The sequence below is a fragment of the Lepus europaeus genome, chromosome 3, assembly GCF_033115175.1.
Source record: "Lepus europaeus isolate LE1 chromosome 3, mLepTim1.pri, whole genome shotgun sequence".
Taxonomy (NCBI): domain Eukaryota; kingdom Metazoa; phylum Chordata; class Mammalia; order Lagomorpha; family Leporidae; genus Lepus; species Lepus europaeus.
The window spans coordinates 147,452,436-147,471,732 of record NC_084829.1 but is presented as its reverse complement, the minus strand read 5'-3'; the positions used below and the strand labels follow the sequence as shown (position 1 = coordinate 147,471,732).

Below are 19,297 nucleotides of genomic sequence, written 5' to 3'. Positions count from 1 at the left end.
CAATTTTGCTTTAAACAATTTTCAATGAAATCAATTCTTAAAATAGAAAAACTATTACTATAGTTTATACATTTACTATTTCTGGTGCTTTTAATCCCTTTGTATAGACACAGATTTCTGTGTTATGTGATTTAGTATCTCTCTAAAGAACTTTCTTGACATTTTTATCAGTGCTGGCCAAACATGCTATTAATCTCACTTATTGCAATATTCTCAAGTATTTTTATCTCTACTTCAGTTTTGCTATTTTTTAATTTTCATTTTTCTTCCCATATTTGTTTTTAAAAGTCTTTTAGCATATATTCTCTATAGATGTTTTAATGTTTTTGACTGCTAATTCCATCATCAATATAATTTCTAGAACTGTCCTCTGATTTGCCTTCACTCCTGGTAATGTGTTGCATTTTCCTATTTTGTGATACGCCTAAAAATTTTTGGACAGATGTTGGACATTAAAGTGTGAAGTGTTGGATTTGTTTTCTTCTTTCCTTAAGGAGTGTTGGCCTTTGTTCTGGCAGACAACGTAAGTTATTCGTAGTTTAGTTTGTTCCTCTTGGTCTTTGTTTAAAGTTTCTAAGAGCAAATCTAGGATAGCCATCTCCAGGAACACCTAGCCTCGTGATTTAAGTGTGACCCTTCTACTGTATCCCCTCTGTAGTTGGTGGAAGCTGAGAGAGTTCCTGGCTCCAGGTAGGCTCTGGGAATCCAGCTCGTTAGCACCAGTTCTTTACCGGTACCCTGAGAATCCCATCCTACTCCATATAGACTGGTCTTCAGTCAGATACTCAAAGAAATGCCCCTACTAATTCATAGGGTTCTTTTTTTTTTTTTCTAAATCATTCCCTCCTTTTTCATACTCTTCACTATGAATTTCAACTGCCTTCCCAAATTTTGTTTCTGTCTCCTTAAATGCTCAAGATGACCAAATGCTATTTGTGTTCTTAGCAACAATCAGGAAAATGCCTCTAGACAGAAAGCCTGAGTGATTCCAGGGTTTCCCTTCATATTTCTGGGACCAAGCTCATACACTTTATTTTACTGTCCTCAACACAGTTACTTCAATTATTATATCAAGTTTTCTCATTGTTTACAGAAGAAGGCTAATTATAGACCCGGTTACCCCCTCATGTTAGCAGCAAACGTCTCTCCCGATCATATTAAAAATGATCAAAACTCCCATATGTAGAGTCAGAAATAATACTGTAAATATTGTCACACTTTAAAATAATGGCAACTTTAACCTACATGAAAACAAAAATATTTTCTTATGGGCCGATTAGCTTAAAATTTATAACACTATTTAGAGTCACATTTTAAAAATCAAATCTTTGTTCTTTTACTTTCAAAATAACTTTTGAAAGTATAATCATATTTAATATTATTTTATAAAATGATTCATTTATTTGAAAGGAAGAGTGACAGTGAGAGAGGGAGAGAAAGACAGAGAGAAAAAAAAATGACAGAGATCTTCCATCCACTGCTTCACTAGCCAAATGCCCACAACAGCCTGGGCTGTCAGGCAAAAGCCAGGAGCCAGAAATTCCGTCCAGGTCTCTCATATGAGTATTGGGAACCCAAACTCTTGAGCCATCATGGGCTGTCTCCCAGACGCATTAGCGGGAGGTTAAATCTGAACACAGGGAGGCTGGGACTCAAATCAGGCACCACGATATGGAAAGCAGGTGTCCTAAGTAGTGTCCTAACGTATCACAAGACCTGGCCCAAGTTAAATAATTTTTGAAAAATAAAAATTAAAAAACCACGTAACTGTCCTCAGAATAGATATGGGAAATTCACCTTATAAATGATATCTTTTTCTAAACAATGTAAGAAAAAAACGAATAAATGAATGCCATTTTCTTATTTTAGTTATGATAAGCTGTACAATAAGAACAATCACAATATATTCTAAATCACTTCCATAAGTTTCATCTCTTTCTTCCAATGTAAAATTAGTATTTGCTAAACAAAATCAAAATATGATTATGCGAAACAAATTTACCAACCCATTTTCCTTGTCCTTTTAGTGTTTGCTATTAAATCCTTCAACTGTAGACAGTCAGATCAAGGCATAGTATCTCATCAGGTGGTGGATTTTATCAGGAAATGGTGTTATATCCTATCTTTAGTTATTCTATATTTTGACAGACATGTTGCAATGCTAGAAACATTGCAAAATAAATTTGATGATAATATTTTTCCAAGTTCATGTAGTTGGTTCCAAAAAATTTGAGTTTCATTTTCAACCATTATATTGATCTTGTCTTTTTCTCTGAGGACATTAGAGAGTGATACTAGCAGATGTATTATAACCTGGAATAGGAACATTATAATGTGCCCATGTTCTCTTGTTACTGCAAGGCTTGAGCTTAAAGCACATCTGTTTCCTGTGGTTATCTCTGTATGAAACAGTGAGAAAACTTGTTAGCAAATAGTATAAACACACACACATGCACACACACTCACAAATCTCAGGCTTTGGTATCTGTGGGTTCTGTATTAGGGATTCAAGCAATTGTAGCTCAAAAATATTCAGTACAATTGTATCTGTATTGAACTTGTACACACTTTTTTTCCTTGCCATTATTCCCTAATCAATACAGTACAACAACTATTTACATAACAATTACATTGAATTAGGTATAATAGGTAATCCAGAGATGAGCTAAAGGAAGATGTATGTGGGTGACATTTAAATATATACTCTTTTATGCAAAAGACTTGAATATCTGTGGATTTTGGTATCTATGAGGACTCATCAAACTGACAGACATCCTGCAGATACTGAGGGATAACTCTATGCACAAATACAGAGATATATTTTCATATATCCTACTTCATACATTCTGGAGTATCAAAATTATCCTCATCACATTCACATTCATTTTATTACAATTAGGAAAGGTAGGATGATATTAATTCCCTCATGACTTTGCTCAAGAGTGGTATCAGTCTTCCAGAAAGAAAGCATCCTTTTCAAATAATGCTAGAATTGAGTGCAAATAAGTAACTGAAAATATGTAGTTATTTGAAGAGCAGGCAAATGTACACAGGAAGAGGAAAAAATGTTGAAGTAAAAGATCTAAAGAGAGGATTATTTAACAACCCACCTTCTAAGAGTGATCTTAAGTTGCATAAGATGTCAAAAGTGTTGGAATCTGAGATCCTAACCCCAGTCTCTACAGTCTTGAAGATACATGAACAAAAACAGTTTGGCTACTTTGAAATCATTGATTTATGTTGAAAGGCAATGGAATCAATATAAAATTTACATTAGTTATTATATTTTAAAGAAGGATATTATGAGAAATTCTAAGTTTTCTCTAGACAAAATCCTCTAGAAGGATTATCTGATAATGTTCATGGCACAAATCTAGGGACACTGAAAGAACCAAAGGAGTCAAACATGAATGAGTTCCTAATGGACTTTTATCAATTTCCTTCTTACATTTTGAAGGTATCTTTCACCATAGAGAAAATATTATATTCCCTCTACATTTATACCTTTATACAACATGCATGTCTTTGGTCTCATTTCTCACTCTTAGAAAAATCTAACTCAAAAGGTTCAAGTACAGCAAGGGAATCTCCAGCACTTTAAATTAAGTAGTCTTTTGAAGGTCACATCTAATAACTTTTGAAACCAAAATTGCATTTACCTTGTAGAAAACTCTAATAAGATGAAATCATTATTATGTCATGCATAGATGTATTTAACTCAAGTTTAATGTTAACAGTTTATAAGATATGCATAACTGGGTTTTAGGGTGTCATTTTACTATATGACAACAGGGCTGTTGTAAATGAAGAAGTGCTCATGATTCATGACACATTCACCTAATTTCTTCCATATTCACCTATACTAGCTCTCTTGATTTGCTGGTTTAGGAGAGGAGGAGGAAGAAACCATATTCACTCTCCAACCCCAAATTCTTTAACCCCAAGCCCTCATCTGGGAGAAAAGAAACCAAAGGTGAACTTAAATGAAGAAAACAGAAAAGAAAGGAGAAGAGAGAGTATAAAAGAAAGAATAGGAGGCCACTGGGAGCAACTTGTAGAGTCTTTTCCTCCACTTGCGGGCTGCTTCCTTGGTCTCTGGTAATCTCTCCCAACCTCCTTTCCAAGTGTCATCTCCTAATTGTGGATTCTGCTCCCTTAGCATGTTAAAAGTGGATAACAGTTTATGTTTTTATTGTGAACTTTTGATAAAATAAGGCTTTGAAATTGAAATTTGCATTTGTAGTAGATATACCAGTTCATGTAATGAAAGATAGTTGAACAACATGTGGCTGTGGGATGATAAAGGATTTGGGTTGGCTCCAATCCCAGCTTTGGCAGGTCCCAGCTGAGAATGCTCAGGGGCAAGTGACTCAACCCCTCTAGGTTTCAGATCCCTCATCTATATACAGGGGAGATAACACCTGCTTAAAAAGCATTGTTTCAAATAGTCACTGCTATGATGGATGCACAGTATCTACTGTACTTGCACAAAGACATGCTTAGTAAGTGTTAATTTCTAATCCTTAATCCCTTTTCTCCTTTCCACGTTCCTTTCCTTTACCTTCAAATCCTAGGTCCCCCTTTCGCTGTCCTGCACCATGACATAGAAAATAGCGGCAGGCTCTATGTGAGAGACCGACTCACGTGCCCAGCCCTTGCTATTTTCTTGTGCAATGGTTTCCACATTTCATGTGCTGCCTCAGATTCTTGTCCTCACCTGTCTCTTGAGACCTTGGCTACAGCTCTTGGAGAATTCTGGCCACTGCTGCAATGACAGCATCAGTTTCTGTCATTGTTTCTTCATCTTTTGGCATCTGCAGTTATCTTTTACTCCCTGGGTTCCAGAAATTCCTCAATTGGACCCACCGTGGCAGGAGCCCAGAACACACCTAGCCCCTTGCTCCTCCCAGTGGTTCCAAATCTAAAGGGACATATGACAGGATGTGGATTTTGGCTTCCTCTATAGCTACTTAGAGCAATCAAAAGATGTAACCTCTATGGGATTAAACTTTGACCAGAGGAAGAAGAAAATAGGAGGGTGCATGTGTGCTGCTTCTCCCTTCATCCTCTAGTCATCTGAATAGTCTGCCTAGGGATGTCTGTGTGTCTGTGTGGCTGAGAGCTAGCCATGCTGGAGAAGCAGTGACCTGCCCAAGAATGCAACACCTCCTTTGGGTTTGTTTTGGTTTTCCTCATCCTTCCATATCTCACCTCCCTGTGTCCCTCACACCTGCTTCTCTGAGACTGACTCTTCCAATAACCCATTAGTATTTCAGTCTTGCATACTTTTTAGGGTTGAGAGAAGCCTAAGCTGAGAAACCTGTGTACCAAATGTTCCATCAGGCCAACTCTCTTTCAGATAGATTTGGCACCATAGAATGAACTAATAGAAACTGAAGACAAAGAAAAAAGATATTCTTCCCTCCCCACTTCAGAGAGTATTTCAGGTCAGAGCTTTGAGATTTCCCTGTATCCTCCTAGCTCTGGAATGGGAAAGAATTTTTGCTGTTGTCTGTCTTTGAATTGCTTAATAACTACTTTTAACTTTTATAGCCAATTTCTTATATTAAATTTCCTCTATTGAATCCACTGGAATGGGCTCTTTTTTCCAGATTGGATTATTTAATAAAAAGTAAGGGGCTGGCACAGTGATTAAGATGCCAGTTAAGATGCCTGTGCTTCAAGTAGAGTACCTGAATTTTATTCCTAGCCCTGGCTCCAGACTCCAGCTTCCTGCTAATGGCAGACCATGAGAGATGACAGGGAAGGTTCAAGTAATTGAGTTCCTGCCATTCACCTAGAAGACTTGATTGCATTCCCAGCTCCTGGCTATGGCCTTGGCCCAGACCTGGTCATTGCAGGGATTTGTGGAGTGAACTAATGGGTGGGAGTCTCTCTCTCTCTCTCTCCCTCCCCCTCTCTCTCTGTCTCTCTCTCTCTTTCATCTTATCCTCAAATAAATAAAGTATTATTTTATTTACCTGTGTTTTTGTTAACACTGAAATCATTCTGTGTTCATAAGATGCCATATTGGTAATATATATGTCTAACATTTTGTTTTTTGACAGGCAGAGTTAGACAGTGAGAGAGAGACAGAGAGAAAGGTCTTCCTTTTTCCGTTGGTTCACCCCCCAAGTGCCGCCACAGCCAGTGCGTTGTGGCCAGCACACTGCACCGATCTGAAGCCAGGAGCCAGGTGCTTCCTCCTGGTCTCCCATGTGGGTGCAGGGCCCAAGCACTTGGGCCATCCTCCACTACCTTCCCAGCAGGAGCAACCGGGACAGAATCCGGCACCCCAGCCAGCCAGTGCAGCAGGCGGAGGATCAGCCAAACAAGCTGCAGCGCCGGCCTATCTAACATTTTTTAAAGATTTTATTTATTTATTTGAGAGGTAGAGTTACAGACAGTGAGAGGGAGAGACACGGAGATAGGTCTTTCATCTGCTGTTTCACTCCCCAAGTGGTTTCAATGGCCAGAGCTGGGCCAATATGAAGCCAGGAGCCAGGAGCTCCTTCCAGGTCTCCCAGGAGGGTACAGGAGCCCAAGGACTTGGGCCATCTTCTACTGATTTCCTGGGCAGTAGCAGAGAGCTGGATCAGAAGTGCAGTAGCCAGGACTCAAACCAACACCCATATGGGAAGCTGGCACTGCAGGCCGTGGCTTTACCTGCTATACCACAGCGCCAGCCTGTGTGTTACATTCTTTATTGACATTTTCTCATTTAAGCCTCTGAACAATCCCTTTGAAGTAAGTACTGTTATTGTTCTATTTTTTATACCTGAAATACAAAGAAGTTAAACAATTTGCCTGAGAAAGCATAGCCTGGGGAAAAAAATGATGACTCAGTAGACATCTACACTGAATTGAATGTTTGTGCTCTGCCCCCAAATTCATATGTTGAAGTCCTATCCTAATGTGATGTTACTGGGGGGAGTGGTCTTTGGGAGGTGATTAAACCGCCAAGGGAGAGCTCATGAATGATATCAATGCCCTCATACAAATATAAGAATGAGGTTTGCTCTCTAGGCTGTCTGTCATTTGAGGATACAATGGAAAGATGGCTGTCTCAAAACCAGATGATGGCCCTCACCAAGACCCTAAAATGCTGATACCCTTATCTCCGCAATGGCCAGAGTTGAGCAGATTTAAAGCCAGGATCCAGGAGCTTCTTCTAGATCTCCCATGCACATGCAGGGGCTCAACGACTTGGGCCATCTTCTGCTGCTTTCCCAGGCCATAGCAGAGAGCTGGATCGGAAGTTGAGCAGCCAGGACATGAATTGGTGCCCATATGGGATGCTGGTGCTGCAGGTGGAGGATTAACCTATTGTGCCACAGCACAGGCCCCTATAGATCTAAATGTTAATAGCATGAGATGACTGGACTTTTAAGCAATTCAAAAGAAATTATTATAAAAAAGTTCTATGGATTATCAGTAAAAGTATCAAATTATTATTTTAGCTTTTTATGTATCATTTGATCTGTTCCTAAAACATATTCCCAGATAAAATAAGCACATGTCCTCTAGTTGCCTTGGAATCAGTCTATATTCCATTTACTCAGTGGCTACTGAGATCTGCTTCTATGCCTCCTGGGCTGGTCGGTGGCAAATTAGTGGTGTTCAAATATAAGTGACATTATTTGGCAAAAGCAATTCAGATTTCATTTGCTTACATACCTCCCATGGTGCTTATGGGAAGCAAGCAAATACCTTCCCTCTCCCCTGCACTCCAGGTGCTACTGAGAACAGGCATGTTTTCCTCCAGCAGACCACACAATATTTCTAAATTTATCCTCTCAAGAGGTTTGCATGTATAGCAAGCACCCTGCAATGGCTCAGCAGTGATTTTTGGGATTTCCTTTGATTACACCACATTGTCTTGGGGCCTAACACAAACTTGATGCCAGCAACGCTTCAGTATCTAGGTGAAGAGATGCATGCAGTTTTACCTCTGGTGGGGCGGGGTGGGGGAGCATCTCCTCGGAAAGATGCAATGGGAATGCAAATGGTGTGTAAGCACCCATTCAGGGATTGCCAGCACTCAGAGTGACAGGAGGGCATTCTGAAAGGGAGCTGCAGTACAATGAATGCCTGGAACAATTTGTTTGTTCCTATCTGCTAATTTTTTCCTTCCTTCTCTTAGAAACCAAACTTTGAAGTTCCATAAACTGTTTCATAGTAGTTATCCACAGCAGATCCAATGTGATGCCCACATTGGAAAGGAGACTTGAGTCCATCTTGTGACATTCTTTGCATTGCTATGATGAACCCAGGTTTTCTGCATTCTCTCCACCATGTGCATTTAGTCTTCAGATGATGCTACCAGAGCCATTTGTGTGACATCTCATAATGAGAGTCAAGGAGAAGTTTGTCACCTCTGGATTTCAAAGGGCATACTCTAACCTACCACCCAGCTGCCTTTTCTGAAAGAACTTCACTGGAGAAGAATCAGAAATGGAGAAGCAAGACTGTCAGGCTGCTGAGGCACATTAGTTTGGCTGCAGCCAGTCTTACTCCACTGAAATATTTCTGCACTCACTGAAAACATCTCCATGTTTTCTGAATGTTCCACACCAACTGAGCCATGTAGGACCCCTGGGCCAGATCCGCCTGTGATCTAAATCAAGGATTAATCATGGTCATGGCAGGAGGCCTCTGGCACCCTGTGAGGACTAGCATTGTTCCATTTTGATTAACTGGCTTTCACAGTTATTAAATTTTTTAATATAACTTCTGTAGAGAGGGAAAAAGATATATGCAACTTAAATGACTCATCTCAGAAGTTTGTTACTTCCTCAGGGTGCCTGGAGTCACTAAGAGTTTGAATCCACCAGGGCTGCCAATGCTGCAAGTTTCAAATCCTCTACCTTCTTTAATCAGTTGAGATAAGGATTTTCTAGTTTCCACACCAAACTTATGCAATGCATGACCAGATACTGGCTCTGAGGACCCTTATGCTTACTTCTCAGGGCATCTCCTTTGCCTGAGTGGTTCTGCAGCCCCAAAGTAGACAACAGCAGAGCAGTGTGGCAACATTGTGAGAGGCCAGAGCCTCACACATGATCTGCTCCAGCTCCAGCTGTGCTGTGTGACATTTATGTGACAGCTTGTCTGCTTGCCAAGATGAATCACAGAAAATTAGAGATGGGAAAGACCTATTAGGTCATCTAATCCATACCCCTGCCAGTTCACAACTCCTCCCCTATGCTCTATTTCCTAAAGTATCACCGGTTTTTAAATAGTGTAGGACACAGAGAGTTCTTCCAGGCCTTCTTCACCCAGAATTCTACAGCACACTCAGTCACGTTCTTGGTATTTCATGTTTCTTTACCCTAATTTTCCATGTAAAATATTGTTCTGGTTATTTGCCCCAAATCCTACCACCACCTCCCCACAAAAGAACCCTGAAAATAATCAGAAAGTAGGAACTCTCTTAGCTGGGAAAACAACAACAACAACAACAAAAACCAGTTGCAGAAAAATCAAAAGACCTAGTACAGAAAAGGGAAATGAAAAGGAAAGCAACTGTTACCTCATTTCAACTTCTGTTATTTTAAATACACGCTTATTTAGCATTGTTGGGATTTTGCTTTCTTTAACAATAGCTAGAGCTATGACTAAGCAGTATTGTTGGTTTTAATTTCCACATTTACTTTGTTTCAACACTTAAATTTTAACAAATTTAGTTTACAAAAATCATATAGCCTCAGGGTGTACAATATGGTGAGTTCATATATGCATGCATTAAGTATTAAGTATATAATTTGATCACTATAAGCAAATTAATTAATACATCCAATACCACCCACAATGTTTGTTAGATCCAAGAACTTTCTTTAATATCTGAAATGATGACTAAGCAGCATTAGTGGTTTTGATTTATTTACTTGTGTTTCAATTTTTTTATTTGATTATCATCCCCTTGCTGCTTATATTATATTTAAAAATCCTAATCCATCACTGAGATTCAAATTAAAACTGTTCCAAATATTCTAAGAGTTTAACTATTCTGTTTCTTATGCTTTCTTTATCTTTACAATTTTAGCTAAACAGAGCAAAAACGGTAAGCCTAGAACACCCTATCAAGACAGTCTTGTATAACAAGAATGTCCTTGTTTTCCTTTACTAATGCACAGACACAAACACATTTATAGCTTACCTTGATCTGACCCTTTAAACAAGGCTCACTGCACACAGACCGTACAACTCCACTCTTATTCATCTGGATTTTGTAGTCATCAATGTTCAGGACACCTTCATGCCAGGTTCCAACATGCACATAGTCATAGCGATTGGCTTCTGTATACTGAAGATTCATAATATCATACCTACAAAGAGGACAGAAAACTTTCCATAAGATATGGACATTATATAAAGACAAAGAAACTTGATAAATAGGTTGTTAATAGAAATGAAATAGATGCTGGTATCCTCAGATATACAAATTCCAGTCTCAATAAGTATTTTAGTTTATTGCTAATATTTCCTTTGGTTTTCCAGAATGTGCATTCATTTCCCTTTCTCTGTGTGTCATTCAAATTTACTAAAAAAAAAATGTTACTCTTGTAACTTTCTCTGTGGCCATCCTCCAAAAAATAATGCTATGTGTGTTGAGCTGATCATCTTCAAATCATTGTTCACTATAGCAATCATTCAAAAAAGTAACAATTCATGAGAACATTAATTTCTTTGATCATTTTTGTTTCAAATTTCTTTTCTGTGTTTTTGCTACAGTGGATTAAAAAAGGACAGTTTTCCAAGTCTGGCAACTTTTTTTGATGCTAAAAGAGCAAGAAATATGAACAAAGCATCTTTAATTAGTAAGGATGTTGGTAATTTAACATCTTAATCATTGACATTTAACATCATGGTGTTTTCCCTGATTTGGACAAACATTTTTAAAAGGAAATCATAATTGTCTATTATTTCAGTGATTTTAAATGTCAGAATGCTGCACAAGGGTTGATTCTATAACTAGAGCATTTTACTACAGTAATGCTGTCACTGTACATATACACATATTATTTCATAAACATATATACATATAACTTCATTAGTGTGCAAACATTTTTGAAATCCATGCATATGCGGGGTCTCCAAAAGTTCATGAAAGGGCATATTATGAAAAAAAACCTATGTAAAATATTTTTGCACCAAAATAAACATACATTTTACTTCTATTCTCATGCATTTTTAAATATGTATTTTGAAAGATAAAGTTACAGAGAAAGAGAGACCGAGAGAGATATCTTCCATCTACTGGTTCACTCCCCAAATGGGCGCTAAGTTCAAGGCTGGGCAAATCTGAAGTCAGGAGCCAGGAAATTTTTTTGTGTCTCCCATGTGGGTGCAGAGGCACTTGGGTAGTCCTCCACTGTATCCCCAGGAGCATTAGCAGGGATCTGGATCAGAAGTGGAGCAGCTGAGACTCAAACCAGCTGCCTGCACTGCAGACTGAAGCTTTACTTGCTACGCTACGGTACAAGCAGCTTCATGGATTTTTTAAAGCATGTGTATATATGTGAATGTATATATATATATATGTGTGTGTGTGTGTGTATATATATGTATATACATACATATAAACATCATATGGTACCTCACACACACACGCACACACACATACACACACTGGAAAATCTTTGCTGCATCCAGAGTGTACTCCTCATCTTTGCAGGGCAGGCATTCTCCATTCTAATGGACAGGACACATGACTTGACATCAGAATATTTGATTTGGAGTCTTTGCTAGCATTTAATGATAGATTATGCTACTTGGAATTATCACTAAACTATTTAGGCTTTATGGAGTTCTCATGGGGACTCAGTAATATAAGGCTCGTAAGGTGACAGGGTAAGATGGCATTTGGGACACTTGTGGCCCACCTATGATTGCCTAATCTTGATTTCTGGCTGTTTCCAATTTTAGCACCTTGCTAATATGTATCCTGGGAGGTGGCACATAATGGTTCAAGTACTTGGTTCCCTGCCACCCATGTGGGAGACCAAGATTGAGTTACTTGCTCTTGGCTTTTGTAGACTCAGTCCTGGCTATTGTCAATATTTTGTAGTTATTTGGAGAGTGAACTAGAAGTTGGAAGAGATATATCTCTCCCTCTCCCGCATTCTCAGTCTTTCAAGTAAATAATCAATTAATTAATTTTTAAAAATAAGCCATGTAAGAAACTATTTTTCAATTGATGCAAATGCATTTGTTTTCTGGTCTAAATGTTTGTGTATCTACCAAATCCCATTAATGAAAATCCTTACCCCCAAAGTGATGGTAATAGAAGGTGAGGTCTTGGGAGGTGATTAAGTCTTCAGGACATAGCCCTCAGGAATGGGGTTAGTGCCCTTGAAAGAATGCCCAACAGAGCTCTCCCACCCAGTTAACCACATAAAGACAGACAGTGCCGCACACGAACCAGAAACTAGGCCCTCACTAGATTCCAAATCTGTTAACTTGCTCTTAGACTCCTCATAGTCCAGAATTATAAATTTTTGTTGTTTATAAGCCACATAATCTATGGTACTTTGTTATAGCCTCCCAAAATGACTAACAAAATATGAGGGACTATCACAATGATATTCAGTATTAATGTGAATGCCCTTAACTATTCCGATTATTTCTCGTATTATAAGAAGAGTGGACAACATTTGTGTGGTGGCACAGCCATTTGTCTCTCAGTTACTGAAGACTCTGATAGTCTTACATTTAATTTGCATGTTACTATTTACTTTAAGTGAACTATAACCCATGTGGTGGTTTCCTAAAACTCTATGCCTGGTGCCCTTTGCCTGGCTCTGCAAAGTGAGTTGCTTTTCTGCAGTACCTGTGCAGGGTTCTCATCCTCATGGACTAGAGTAGGAGTCATGGCATCTTGTTCTTTGCACATGAATGAAGAAACTACATGCCAATTAATCAAAATACACACATTCCTCTTCCTGAGCCCTGCTTCCCCACTCACAATCCCCATTCCCCTGTGCAATCCATGCTGGAATTCTCCTCTCTAAACTGGCTCAGACCCACAGTTCTCACCCTGCACTCCAGGAAACTGCTCCCAGTCAGTGCAAATCGGCTTCTAAAATCTAGTAGCCTACTTGTTTCGACCAATAATTTAAGCTTGTTGGCTTTTCTGCCTGTTTGTTGTGTGAAAATTATCCTGTTGGCCACAGGACAGCTGGTGGCTTCTCCACATTCAGACTCTTACAATTTCTACAAATATCTGTACCCTAAAGGGAAGATGACTTTGAGAGAGTCAAGGAAGTTTCACTGTTCCTGGTGAACAAAACTTACCAACATAGTGCACCTGGAGCATAGAATTCATGTCTTTGCTTTCCTGACTTTGAGCTAACAGAGTCACTATCCTTCTTGTTACTGAGATATTCCAGAATATTCTTCAGAAGAGCTCTCTTAGTAATATCCAAGTGGATAGTAATCGTGGACCAATGACTGACACTCATCCTGAGATCAATGACTCTGATATAGTACACCAATATATTTCCATTTTAAAATCATCATGGCTGTAGAATTTGTGAATGTTAATGATGAGTAGCTTTCCTATTTGTTTCCATTAATTTTTGTGTTTTACTTGATATTACATTATCACCACTCTTTTCATACTTCCAATGAAAGTTTTGCGGCAACGCTAGATTTGGAACAACTTTTTCTTATAAATCATTTTCCTAAGAGTTTTATTTCAACCTCATTATTTGGTATTTCGTAGAAGAAATCAGTTCACACTTCATTAGCATTTAGAGACTAAAAAATTCACAATATTTTTGTATGAAAGCACATTTTTAAAAAGCACCAAAAGCTGGAGAAAAAATAAATGCTTAAAGATACTAAGGGAAAAATATTGACTTACTGAAAAGAGGCTGCCTTGTACTATGTGCATTAATGAATGTTGGTCTTTTCTCTCTTGACCCCAGAGTCTCTTCCTGACATGTCAGCTTTATTTTGAATATCCTCATGCTGTAAGTTACATCTTCACAGCATCCTCTCAATGCATTCTCAATGCATTTATGTTGTGTGATGATTAACTAAAATAATCACCAGAGGGACCAAAGGCTTGCTTGATGATGTGACAAGAGATGTAAGTAGAGGGATGTGATTGAAACAGGAATTGGACACAGATTATGATGCCTGATTTCAAGCAGGAGGAAATGATCCTTGAAAAGAGACTCAAGGGAAAGCTCATAATTTGCATATGTAATTAAAGATGAAAGAGAAACAAGCTAAATTTGTGCACTTACATTTTTGCATAATTTGACAAGAGAGTGAGGAGGAGGAAAGTTGTATTTATGGAGTGTCAAAAATGCATCTAGCCATGAGCTAAGCATGTTTTGCGTGTTTGCTTTGGGAATCATGAAATAAGGTTTACATTGCAAATCCAACCCCTTTCTAGCCCTAGTTTCCAGTAGAACCCAGGATTATAACTATGGGTTCAAAGGGGTGGGTGACTCAGTCACAGACTCACTTGTTCCTTCTGTACCATTTCTTAAGGTATTCAGTGCCCTGAAGCATTGCACTTGACACGTGCTGGATTATCCATCCATCCCACTCACATTCCAATCAAAACACGCTCCCACCTAAGTGGTGACTTGGAAGGACTCTGATAAATTCATCATTTTAACCAATAATGACTTATGTCACTTATCCAAAATAAAGCCATTAGATGTTACAGGGAGAAGCCACTGAGCCCCCACAGGGGACTCTCTAAAGGTACATTATGTATAAATGAAAAGATGAGATTTGCTGAGAATTTTTTAGGATCAGCCTCTTACAGTGCTTCTGAAATGACATTTAAAATGTTGCCAAGGGCCAGTGTTGTGGTATAGGGGGTTACTCCACTGTCTCTGATGATGGCATCTCATATGGCATCAGTTCAAGTCCTAGATACTCCACTTCCAACCTGACTCCCTGAGAATATGCCTGGGGATGCAATAGAACATGGCCCAAGTACTTGGGCTCCTGCACCCACATGTGGGACCCAGATGAAGCTCCTGGTTCCTTGCTTTGGCTTGACCCAGCCCTGGTTCTTGTGGTCATCTGGGGAGTGAACCATTGGATGGATGATATTCTCTCTCTCTCTCTCTCTCTCTCTCTCTCTCTCTCTCTCTCTCTTCCTCTCTCTCTCCATCTGTAGCTCTGCCTTTCAAATAAATAAATCTTCAATGAAGAAGAAGGTTGTAGGCAATGTTGCTAATTCTAGGAATAGCTAAAAGGCAGCGTAATGTGGTGAAGATCACAAGCCTTAGAGTCAGACTTCACTGTTCATCCACTTGCTCTCTGTTGTGATTTCGAGTTTCTTAGTTTCTCTGATGCTGTTTTATTAGCTGTAGCAGAAGGATAGTGATACACCTCAAGTAGTAAGGATTAAATGATTCTGTCTGATACTGTAACATAACGTATACTTTCCTAAAAGGCTATAACCCTGCAAAATCACAGGCTAAAAGATAACAAGGCTGACAAGATTGTGGGCACATTGATCAGCAGCCAAACTGAGGAAATTTTCCTTTCTGCTACAGGTGTTTCTCATTCCTGTCCTGCCACTCTGATTATCCCTTTCCTTGGAAAATGTGTATGCATGAACACAGCTATTCTTGATACTGACATCATTTTCTGAGTATCAATTATGTATGAGTTAACTGTCAGTATCGAAACAAGTACTGCAGAATAAACAATCTTTATGTAAAATGACTTAAAGGGAATATTTAGGTTATGTTTTTCTTTGTTTCTTGGTTAATTCTATGAAGCCTTACAGATTTAATCTCAGAAACAAAATCCTTCTCTTTTTTCCCAAAGGTTATGTTGACAGAAATATGATTTAGCCAGAGAAAATGGGGCACAAGTGTAGGACTTGGCTTTCTTCACATATTAAGTTCTTTAATCAGATACAATATTCAAAATGGTTCATGACTAAAACAGTACTGTGACCAATCAATAAGATCATTCAATACATCCGCAAACCAGGTTTTTTGTTTTGTTTTGTTTTGTTTGTTTGTTTGTTTGGTTTGGTTTCCTGGGATTGCAGCAAGGTTCCAGGCACTCTGATTAAGAGCTGAGTATCTGGGATAGGAGGTGGTAGCACAGGCAGAAGTGAGGGTTCCGGGTGTCTACCAAGAAGCATTTCAATCTTTTAAAAAGCAGAGGTATTTGGTAAATTTCATGTATTGTCAGTCCTTATATTGAGCTGTCTAGTTTTAACTGATTCTCACAACACCCAGAAACCATAGAACTAAATGGAGCCATAGTTGCCTTCTGCCTGGCTCAGGAGGCTCACAAGGTTATTCATACCCAATACTGACAAGACTGCTTTACCTGCCAGGAGCATCACCTTTCTCGTCAAACCACACCTCCTCTCCAGACACGCCAATGAATGAGGACTTGATGAGGAAGTCCAGGAGTTTGCTGCCGTCGATGGGCTTCATGGCATCACAGAGACCCACATGGCCAGGGCAGAGGGCATGGTGCATGTTCTGCAGACCATGGGCCATGGCATAGATGGCATTGATGACAAAACCCATCTTACTGTCTTGGACATAGTTTTCTTCTAAGCTTTCATTGCCTGTAAAAATAAAAACAGATCACTACCAAGGTCACAAGAATGAAGATGAAACCTGCATGTTTAATTCTCAAATATTTTTCAGGGCTCTCAGAGGAAATGGAACATCAGAGACATCGGCAAAGAACAAACCTGCCTGTGCAAGCTTTGTACTTGTGACTAGCTGTGGTGAATTCTATTTGAAAACAGTTCATTCTATTTCATATTCTTTATTCAATCATGGTTTTATGAGGTATGAAACAAACTCTATAGAGGTGAAAATGAAGAACTTTAAAGTACTGTAAGGAAATTCTTAAGGAGCCATGGAAATAAACTCTTATTCCCTCTTGTTTCTCAGGGACTTAATTTTTTTTTTAAAAAGAGACTTTTTATTTCATGGTATAAGAAAAGCATATTTTGTATCTTCCAAGATAATCCACAATTCATGGTAATTCAACTTCTAAACTATCTAACACCTGATATTTGTGTTTGATGATTTCTTTTTTTTTAATCTGTGGGGCCAGAAACCCACTTAGAAGAAGGACTATGTAGTCTAGATTTATTTATGTCTAAAATTGAAAGTGCAGAATTACTTAAATCAGACTTGATAATTATTAGAAATCAGGGTAAAATGTTACTCGATGGAAGAGTCATACCACACATTAATTTTAGCTTTTAGGTTTTTTTTTTATTATTATTATTTGACAGGTAGAGTTACAGACAATGAGAGAGAGACAGAGAGAAAGGTCTTCCATCCATTGGTTCACCCCCTAAATGGCCGCTAGGGCCAGCGTTGCACCAATCCGAAGGCAGGAGCCAGGTGCTTTCTCCTGGTCTCCCATGCGGGTGCAGGTGCCCTAGCACTTGGGTCGTCCTCCACTACCCTCCCAGGCCACAGCAGAGAGCTGGACTGGAAGAGGAGCAACCAGGACTAGAACCCGGCGCCCATACGGGATGCCAGCACCACAAGGCGGAGGATTAACCAAGTGAGCCACAGCACCAGCCCCAGCTTTTAGTTTTTAACCCATGAATTTCAAAATCCTGCAATCCTTTCTACCTATGCCACAGGTGAATATACATTTCCTAATTGCCAAGCAGTTGCACAAGAACAATATTGAGTTGGATGTAAACTCCATATTGTCAGGATAAACATTAGGGCTGACATATGGATGCAAAACTGGGGCACCAGTTGGGATGCTGAAACAAAGGTAACAAGCGTGGAAAATAGAACAATTTGGAGCACAGCATTGGCATAACTCAGAAACTTTGTACTTCTTCCAGAACTCTGCTTCTCTCTGCAGTGGGCTTTTACTCCATTCAAAGTCAGCAGGAGTCTAGGAGAAGTATACTCAAAGTGCTACAAGTTAGAAAAGTTGCACGTGTAACTGCTTATAGTGTTGGGAGCAACATGAGGTTCTGTCTACTCTGTCAGCTGCCTCTTAGCTTCAGCCTAACTAGATTACTGGCCACTAAGGATTCTGGGCTAAAAAATAACAGAGTATTTAAGAAATTAGACAGCTTAGCCGGCGCCGCGGCTCACTAGGCTAATCCTCCGCCTTGTGGTGCCGGCACACCGGGTTCTAGTCCCGGTCAGGGCGCCGGATTCTGTCCCGGTTGCCCCTCTTCCAGGCCAGCTCTCTGCTGTGGCCAGGGAGTGCAGTGGAGTACGGCCCAAGTACTTGGGCCCTGCACCCCATGGGAGACCAGGAGAAGTACCTGGCTCCTGCCATCGGATCAGCATGGTGCGCCGGCTGCAGCGCGCCAGCCACGGCGGCCATTGGAGGGTGAACCAACGGCAAAAGGAAGACCTTTCTCTCTGTCTCTCTCTCTCTCACTGTCCACTCTGCCTGTCAAAAAAAAAAAAGAAAGAAAGAAAAGAAAAAGAAAAGAAATTAGACAGCTTAGAATGTTTAGAAGGAATGAGATTTTGACTTTGATAGTGATCTGAGACTGAAAAAGAAGTTTCTAAAAAGTTCTGTTTAAAGGCTGATCAGTTTAGATGTAGTTGAAAATATATATACTGTAAGAGTGAGAAACTATTAAAATAGTCAAGCCAGGTTGAAGGGAAAAAATGTTCAACTTGAACTCATCTTTCAGTTTTGACTCATAGGGCATTGTTAAAAGTGTACCCCAAGGTGGCTAAAGTTAACATAAAGCATTGCATATTTTAAAATACTAGAACAGAGGATTTTAGATGTTCTCACTACAGGAATTTGATAGATATTTAAGGTATTGGATGCATTTTATTTTTGGCTGATTTGATCATTGTACATGGTATCAACATTACAGGTATGAAATATCAAATTGTACCCTATAGATATGTGCAACTATTTTATCAATAAAAAATAAAAGAAACATTTTGAAGAGTATAATTTATTAAAGTAATTTTTTTTTCAATTTGAAAGGAACTTTTTCACGAGGAGATGTAGAATAAGAGAGACACAAAAGACACTTTAAAATCAGAACACAAAGGATAAGAGGAAGTTATATGAAGAAGAAAGTGAAAATCCTTCTTGCAAAAATTTTAACATCCATTAAGTAGGATAAGCTATGTCTATCACCCAGACTTGCATTCTTTGTCCATAGTGTTCTTTCTCTCCCTTTCCAAACTTGCCAGGATAATAAGCGATAAATTAGTGCCATCTCTCACGTAAGTTTTATTTTTAGGCTACCCCCAAACCCCAAGTACTGGAGCTAAAAATGAAGGCTACCAGAATCGGAGCAATTAACAGGAGTCAAGGAAGATGGGGG

The 19,297-nt window shown here is 39.2% G+C and overlaps 1 protein-coding gene across 1 annotated transcript in view; it reads right to left on the bottom strand.

The window, feature by feature from the left end:
* Nucleotides 1–19,297, bottom strand: part of GRM1 (glutamate metabotropic receptor 1) — a 428,308-nt gene that overhangs the window by 48,812 nt on the left and 360,199 nt on the right. The window contains 2 exon segments of the mRNA XM_062187757.1: nt 10,160–10,328; nt 16,324–16,570. Coding sequence (XP_062043741.1) covers nt 10,160–10,328; nt 16,324–16,570 — 416 coding nt within the window.